This window comes from Saccostrea cucullata, unplaced genomic scaffold, assembly GCF_032062105.1.
Source record: "Saccostrea cucullata isolate Sc308-1 unplaced genomic scaffold, CSIRO_AGI_Scuc_v1 ctg2683, whole genome shotgun sequence".
Lineage (NCBI taxonomy): Eukaryota > Metazoa > Mollusca > Bivalvia > Ostreida > Ostreidae > Saccostrea > Saccostrea cuccullata.
The window spans coordinates 33,190-42,497 of NW_026937669.1; the positions used below are offsets into that span (position 1 = coordinate 33,190).

General features: G+C 31.7%; 1 protein-coding gene across 1 annotated transcript; it reads right to left on the reverse strand.

The window, feature by feature from the left end:
* Nucleotides 1–7,240: 7,240 nt before the first annotated feature.
* LOC134248627 (uncharacterized) lies at nt 7,241–8,392 on the reverse strand. Its single transcript, XM_062731037.1, has 2 exons — nt 8,260–8,392; nt 7,241–7,454 (listed from the first exon to the last, which is right to left on the reverse strand). The coding sequence occupies exons 1-2, from the start codon at nt 8,385–8,387 to the stop codon at nt 7,241–7,243; spliced, it is 342 nt and encodes a 113-aa protein (XP_062587021.1). The 5' UTR covers nt 8,388–8,392.
* Between the last annotated feature and the right edge of the window lie 916 nt (nt 8,393–9,308).

Below are 9,308 nucleotides of genomic sequence, written 5' to 3' on the forward strand. Positions count from 1 at the left end.
ACATCCTTTATTTTATTTTATTCTATATACGTCTGACCTTTTTTCAAAAGTAAGAATGAATTTGAATATATTGTATGTTCTTCCTTATTTTTTTTCAATGTTGTGATTCAATCTTGCAGTCTTCCTTCTGTAATCCGATTAATATGTATTCTTGTCTTACTCACGCCTATCTGTTTTCCCTTTCATTCTAAAGAAACAAAATGTACTTTAAGATTTGATTGCAAAAATATATATTTAGTTGCTTTCTCTTCATTGTAAAGTATTATAAATACAATCTTTCATTATATCAAATGCTTAACGTCATTTCTGAACTAATTGTTAGGCCAGTATTTACACATTGAATTGTCTAATGATTTTACCAGGGGATGCTCATTTGTGACTTCTCCATGGCATCTGATCCCACCTCTGATGTTTTGGAGGTCTGTATTTGCTCTGCTCTTCATTGGTGGCATTTATATGAACACTGAGGTCAAATAGTGTTCAGTATTTCCATATTCCATTGCATGCTGCATGAAGTTGCTGGTGTTATGGGTTTTGTTGAAATTTATTTTAATTTCCGCTTGAGATATTTGCGAAAAATGTCCAAAATAGTAACTTTGCAGTATTATTTCATTTTTTTTTTAAATTTGTCAAATGATGATTCAATATTCCGTACATGTATACCCTTTGTACTTGTACAAAATATTCAGATGAAATTGCATGACATTCAGATGATGAAAAATTAGTTAATGATCGTGTTTTCCTTTTTGTTTATTATAGGTTTTTTATATTCTAACAAACTTAGCTTAAAGCTTTATACAAATTTATATAACCGATGTTTATTCTTTCAAATTTTGTAAGTTAATGTAGTTAAGATTTTTATTAATTCACAGGTTGCAAGTTATTAAAAAATTGGGTCTTAGTATGATATTCAAATCAAATGTTCTTCATGTCAACAGAGGACACTGATAAAAATAATGAGATAAATCTCTTTTCAAAACAGCATGATGCATTAAAACAATGTAAATTAATATTGTATCTAAGTCCTGCCTGCTGAGTTTTCTATCTAATTTATTTTATATGGATAATCGTCAAGCCTAAAAGAAGACTGAAGATAAAACAGATAAAGTGACGATAAGATATCATAAGAATCACTTTGACAAATATGAATTCTTAACAAGTATCATTGAATAAGTGTTTCTTGAAGATTGTTTCGGAGAATGACGTAAAACAATATCGCGCCTTTATGAGGAATTTGGGAAGTATGTAGCATATACTACCGTAGATGGAGAAATGCTTATCGCTATAAGAAAGCAAAATCATAAATAATCCTTTCTTTTGGTATATTTACCTTAGTATTTTTATAATGACATATAGTCTAATGTATCGGCAAGTTCTCATTTTTTGTGAGAATTTTTTTTATATCTTGTATGTATCTGTATGATGTAACATATGGAGATACGAAGTGTATTCAAGATTAAAAGTCCATAAAACAATACAAAATAGGAAAAGAGCTAACACGGACCTCCAAAACATCAGAGGTGGGATCAGGTGCCATGGAGGAATGGATATTCCCTACCGACCGGTCACACCCGCTGTGTGCTTCTAATGATCGGGAAATAACGGAAAAATCCGTAGTTAATTCAGTGTATAAATAATGGACTTACAATTAGTATGATAAACGTCAGTCAAAATTTGACTCAATGCTAAACTGTATTTGCTGACAAGGTGATTGTATCGACCATAGAACTTACGAAGTGATGACTTTAAACGAGACTGCTGATATCCTTGTTTCATCAACTTGTTTGTCAATAATTTACCTGGTTTTAAAAATTGTTCATATGTAGAGCATATGATCTTGCGAACCGAATCCACATAGATACTCTGTATGCAGGTGATGAAGGTATATTGCTGCATAAATAAGGGAAGTTGACGATAGAAAAGTTAAAGTCATCAAGTTTATCATAGAGCTTGTCTGTTAGATTACCATTAATGCCTTTTTCAAGTAAAATATCCAAGCATGAGACAGATGTGTCAGACTCTGTGGTATCTTTTATCTTAAGTCCATCAGGAAATATTGTATTGACACAAAAATGGAAATTAAAATTGTTAATTGACAACACGTCGTCGATATATCTAAATGTAGAGTTGAAGGTCATAGCAAGTGTTTTCTTCTTTTCACGCATACGATTTTGCACAAATTCTGCTTCATATGAATGCAAAAATAGATCTGCTAATAACGAGGCGCAATTGATACCCATGGGAATTCCAATAGATTTTTTGAAGACCTGGTCACCAAAACAACATAGATATTGTCAATCAGAAACTCAGGCATCTTTTTATTGTCAACTTCAGAGTACTTGTGTGTACAATCAGAATATTTTATGATCTCATATAAATAAATCAACAACAAACAACACTTTTAAAGTGATAAACTGTAAACTAAGGCCAAGATTCATGATTAAAGACGTTCTTTTTAATTAGTCTGCACTTTGTGATCTGGATGACCGAGCGATCCTTGGATCTCTATACAAGTTCCCCGTACTCTGGCGGAGACGTGTTGCACCTATTCAAAAGGCTGACAGGAGCAAAACTTTATGTTAATGCCTGTTGATAAAAATGAGTATAATCATCAATATTTATAAAACACAACTGCAAAAAAAAAATGTTTTTCGATGATGAGGAAATCTTGAATGTATTTGATTTGCATTTTATTCAGTGAATTAGTTTATATTATTGGAAGGTTATACATTTAGTAGTAAATGCAAAAACAAATGTATTCAAATTTAACTCTGTACTAGGGAAACATGCACTTTTATATTTTTTATGTTATTATATACTGAAAGGAAAAAGAAACGCAGGGTAGCATAATGTGCGAAAAAATTTTGACCACATGACCGAAAATAACGAAAATTAGTCAGAAGAGAAATTTAGTTACTGTGCACCAAAATCACTATTCAAAATTACTCAACCGAAAAATTTATGACGTCAGGTAGGGAAAACGCTAAAAGGCCCAATACACGTGCGATTTGATAAAGACGAGTTTGTCAACAAATCTTGTTGCATTATTTGATGCATTTCAGGTATGCACATCGTTTTTCATTATTAAGAGACATTATGAATTTCTTGCAATCTTGGCACAGTTTATGGAAGTTCAATGGGGTCTTGATTTCGAATTGCCTAATTAATGAAAAAGGCAACAACGGTTTACTAAGCAGTTTCTTGTAAATTTTCCCCCATAAAACTTGTTACCCATTGTCAGAGAGGGCCTGGAATGGTTTTCAATCAACCGTGACGATGACGTTAATGCGAAACAGAACCATGTTACGAGCGGGTTGTTCGTCCTGCCATCTCTTAAATCGCCATCTTACTACCTCTAAAACAGCCATTTATACAGTAGACGATTATAATCGATTACATTTATACGAAATTTGAAAGAAAACAATTCCGCAATTTGGTTTTTTGAGCCAGTCAACTTACTGTTGTATTCCTCTCACTGGCGCATGCGCACGCTGTTCGACTTATTTTTTTGCGTAGTTAACCATGCCAAATATAGCCAGGGTTTGAAAGATAAACATTCTGAGGAAATTCCATGCGAAGAAGAAATAAGGCCCTGACAGATGCACGGGAGAGACATTGAAGATATTGAGAGTTTTCGATTTTCACTTTTGGGGGGTATCGTCATTTGAGCTTCAATAATTCATGAATTATTAGACAAAATCAAATTGGAATTTGGTTATATCTCTTTGAAAGATGATTTTAAAAGTTAGATAGGAAAACTAAAACATATTTTAGGAAAAACAAATTTAATTCACCTCAAAAGTTTACCCTGCGTTTCTTTTTCCTTTCAGTATATTTAAAAAAAAAAAACAAGAATAAAAAAGTTAATGTGTTCATAAGGAATCCGGATAGGATGACAGTAGACATTTATCTGTACTTTTACAAACTGATTTATGTTGAAACGGTAAGATGAAGTGCAAAGATATCAAATTTCACAATAAATATTGCATGCTATCGAACCCCTATCGACCGTTAAATCATCTGCTGAAATATAACCCTTACGTGCTAAACAATTCTAATAGTCATTCTATGTCGATATTGAGTTCATTTACTACAGTACATACATGTATATGTATGGAAGCATCCTAAGATTCAAGTTTGTTCAAATCACGAAACTTCTGGTAGGAGTGGGACTGGGGAAGGGCTAGGTCACAGTAATTTGTATTTAATTTGAGAATACATGTACATTGTATATTATTGGGGAAAATTCCGCTGATAGAGAAGAGCAGCCAGTGGGTGATTGGTCTCTCCTAATATTTCGGCTGTAATTTTTTACTTGATACAGTTACAACAAATGAATACTGACAATTATAATTTGGTGAAAAAAAATTCAAATATCAAAAGGTAAACGAAATGTGTTATGATTATTGTTCAAAATGTTACATGTATAAAGGCAGGACCCTTATTTTCTTCTTTTAGTATCATATCTGTTGGAGAAATAATAAAAAGTTACGAGAACTAGAAATCAGATAACTGATCCACTAATAAAGTTCCAAAGAAATCCGTTAATATGTATATGTGTATATGTTCAGAAGACTGCAAAACTTTTCAAAAATTGATATAAACCCAAAATGAGTTTTAAACTTTGATTGTTCAGCAGCAAGTAAGGCAAACATGTTTAGACTTGATTTTTTTGAGGATTTGAAGTACTTTATTGTCCTGATAGGGGACATTAAATTTCATTTGTCTGTCCGTCTGGAACTCTGTCTGTCGCAAAATCTTTAACCTTGGTCAAATCTTTGAACGAGAAGAGGTGGGATTGTATATGTGTATTAAATGTGACGAGACCTTCCTAAATCTTTATGAGTCTTGATCCCATGACCTTGGGGTGTGACACTTTTCAAAAATTTTAACATTACTTTAATTTATACATTTGCGAAAACTTTTGAATGATAATAGATAGGGCTTTTGTACTAAACTTGTGTGTTACATGTGACAAGACCTTTCTAAATGCGCTATAATTTTTATCCCGTCACCTTGACCATGCAGTTTGACCTACGTTTAAAAAAATTAACTTTAGTTATAACTTTTCGATGGGCAGATTTCGGGCTTTCACATGTATATTACCTGTGACAAGACCTTTCTAAATATAACATGATTTTGGGCCCCGTGACCTTCACCTCATATTTGGTCTACTTTTCAAAAATGTTTCTCCTTATAACTTTTAATAGAGATGAGATTCGGCTTTCATACTTGACATGTGCATTACCTGTGACAAGATATTTACGTGCATGCCATGATTATTTGCCCCTTGACCTTCATTTTTAACCTAATTTTAAAACATTCAACTTTTGGATGACATAACGGTGTTCGAAATACCGATCTTCTTTTTATCGGTGATAGGATTTCTGGCATGGTCGGGGAGGAGGGTCCGGTCCCTATGGATATTATGCACCTAACGGGATAAAAAGTTAAGATTCAAAATCCTTGTAAAGAATCGTAATCTATTTTGACATACCCCGCTTCATCTCTACCGTTTTGCCGGACATAAATGGCGAATGATTGATGTGAATGTGATGTGCCACAAATTACTAGTATATCAGGATTTAGTTTTAAGGTCCAGTACCCTGATCTTGATAAGGTGAATAACCAGTGAATTTTATTTAATTAAAACATACATTTATGTTTTTCTCATTTGTATAAATTATTTAATTATTGTTTACATGTGTTATCAAAATTAAGCTCTTTGCGAATAAGAAAGTCAAAGGGAGGAAACACCTTTCTACAGTTGTGATTCGCAAAACTTATACATTTGTACATATGGCAGAAACGTTAAATAAGACAAAGTACTCATTAAAGCAGCGTGTATTCAGAGTTAAATAATTTTTGAAATTTGAACTAATCGATTAATGTTTTGGGCTCCTTCTATAAATTATAAAAAAAATTGTTTAAAAAAAATTTTGGTGATCATTTTTGGACAAAATGTCAATTTTTATGCGAAGAGGTTTATAAATCAATTTGAAAATTAAATCGTCTATATGACTAAGTGGTTGTTATGTTGTTTTATATAATTTTTAAAATAATTTTTTATGTATTGTTAAGAAAAAAATCTGTTGAAAAAAATTAGAGAATATTTACAAACATAAATAACATAAATATGCGTTTAAATACAATTCTTATTATACTAACACATTTTCTTTTTTTTTCTTTTAAATTAGAGCAATATTTTACCAGAAATACGGAAAAGGCCATAGCAATCTATCTAATTTTTTCTTCACAAAAAAACTTATTTTTTAAACAGCAGAACAATTATTTTTCAATCATTTTATTTCAAGAAACGATTACATACTCCCTTGCAAATTCATCTATAAGCCTCTCAAGCTCTGCACATATCCCGAACATCCACTCCATTAACTTAAACAAAGTAGCGAAAACTTAAGTCAAACTACATGCATGTGATATTGTCTACGGAAACACCATCTAAAGCAGTGAATGTTACAAGTTCAAATTGCCTCTGTTTTCCCTGTTCATTGTTGAAAGTGATCAAAAATTTCAGTAAATAATAAAATTGAGACTTGGGGATTTTTTCATCATTTATTTTGAGATTATATGAACTATTTCAGAGTGCATAACGTTACATACAACCAAAGTACACAAAAGATAAAATTCTAATGGAAGTAATAATCGTTTGCTTCTACTACAATCCATACATTTTTGCATGTACCCGTGTATTGTTGTCAGAGTCCGTCATATACAAGACATACGTGTGTGGTTAGTATGAACTTTCGATCAGACCTTTACATGCAGGCTTGAAGAAAATGTGAAGGTCGTCTTTTTCATTCTTTACGCTCAATACTTGGTTGTATTTGATGTATTCAACCTCATTTATGACCACAGCTTTTGGATTTGGGTGCTGGTTGATTATTTCATTGAGGTCATCTGTAGCGAAAAAAAAAAAACATTTAAAGTTAAAGATTTTCTTCATTGAAAATTCATATATAGCATAGTTCTCATTAAATATACATTAATTTTGATATAAAGTTCGAATTCGTTGGGATATTTTTCTCAGTTACTGTTGATTGCAAAAATGTACTTTTTCAAAAACGGTGTATATTTTGTAACGTGCGATACATGTGGAATTATATGTGTAATTAAATGAAAGCATAATGAAATCGTTATGTACGACAAAAATTCTATTAATATTTGGAAATTCAAAACAACCCAGTACACGTGCAATAAATAATGATTATAAATACCTGAGTCATCTTGTTAGGGTGAAATCCTCCTCGTCTTCAGAGTCCGACACAAGAAATTCTATGTCCTCCCCAAATAGTTCCTGGCGGAGCCGCACGATTTCTCTCCCCTTGACCTTGGAGAACTTGTAATAGATGTCTCTCATTGCTTCCGTCACAGCCATGCGCAGTCTCAAAGAATATCTGAAACACTTCTGTCCCGCCTCTCGTGCAAGGAAGTACCTAATTCATAATTTTGATATCAATAATAAATAATATCAGACATAAACATGTATTTCCAAGAAATATTTTTACGACGTCTCACAAGTTACATATTCATGTATTTATAATGTATACGGCATGTAAGTCACATGCTTACATTTTGTTATACACATTGTTCATAAACCCTCTGCTAACTCATATAAAATGTTTCTTAACTCTTATGAGTTCTTTCCAAGATTTTCCAAAAGAAATATTATGTTCTTTATAGAATACAAATATTGATAGCATGGGTTGCAGGGCAAAATTAGACAAAAAAGACACTTCAACTTGACAAATCTATAAAGGAATAATAGACATTTATGTCATTAAGAGTTATCTCTCTTATCAGAGTAATAATGCACCTTAAGCGATGAATCATTATTTTTTGAAAGATTATTGTCTCATAACATAACTGCAACGATGTGTGCAAACAAGTGAATAACGGGCGATAGTCTAATTGATTTGTTTGATACAATAATTATTTCTAATAATTGTAAATCTTATACAGCATGTTTATTACATATGGAATGTATTTTATTGAATGTGTTTTACTCTGATTATTATATATTATGTTTTTCTGTGTTATTTCATTTTAAGCTGAAACCCATGTGTGTAAATATGTTTGGTGTAATGTATATATGTAGGGAGAGGGCGTAATAAGTTTTTAGAACTTTTGCCCAATCCCAATAGTAAAGTATATACAATAAAATATGTTCAAATCAATTAACACCTACATGAAAATATAGATAAATTAAAATAAAAATAAATTTAAAAAAAAAAACTATACCTCTTTTGAAGCTGGAGTAACTGCAGCTCAAGGGAGACAATCTGGTCGTTTGATTTCTCGAAGTAGCACTCGGCTTTATTCAGATTTTCTAGATCCATGTATCGCTTGCAGGACAGTATCACCGCCATACTCCACACTGACAGATTAAAGATCTCAAAATGACACGGAATTATTGTTCTTCAGCTGTTAAAAAAGTGTCAGCTTGAGCACAAAGCATTAGTACACCTTTCTGAGTAATATTATAACTCCTCATTGAGTTAATTACCTTAATTAGCGTGGTCTGGTGGTCTTTATGCAGAGTAAGGTAATTATTATGTACTAAGAGTACACTCGACTGTTGCTTTAAAATTATAAACGTTAACGAAATTATACAGTAGTATATATCGAGTATTAAATTAAAAAATGAAATATTTTTTTTTAAAAAGTTCAATATTTTTGAGTTGCATTTTTTTTAAAACTTAGGTTATGTATAAAAGATGTTTCTTCGACGAAAACCTTTTATTATTTTAAGTAAACATAGAATTAAGAAGAAATTGTTAATTTGCCAAAACAAAAAATAAAATCACTTATTATAGTATTATTGCTTTCATGAGTAGCATCCAATCATATGAAAATTCTTTTTTTTTTCGAGTGAAGGCTGACAGTCGAAAAAAAATCTTGGTCTTAGATACATAAACAAATCTTTTCTTTTTTTTACCATTTTTTTCAATTAACTCAGTGTTTCCGAAGGGGAGTCCAACATAGTTTTTCTTTGAAGATCCGACGGGGGTGTTAAGGATAATTTTTTTCGTTCCACTTTAAAAGTTAAGTCTAAACATCGGATAAATTTCGATATCTCTCATAATATACTACGATATACGACTCTGCACTTACTATAGATCTACACAAACTACACGTTAAAAGCAAAATATGACACGATATGCCAAGCGCATTTGTACACATCTCTAAAGAATCTATTTCAGGTCTTTTTTTTTCGATTGTTCAAAGTTTCTGGAATAACAAAACAAAAGTCTTAATTTCAATCAATGAAGCGACAGACGTAAGATCCA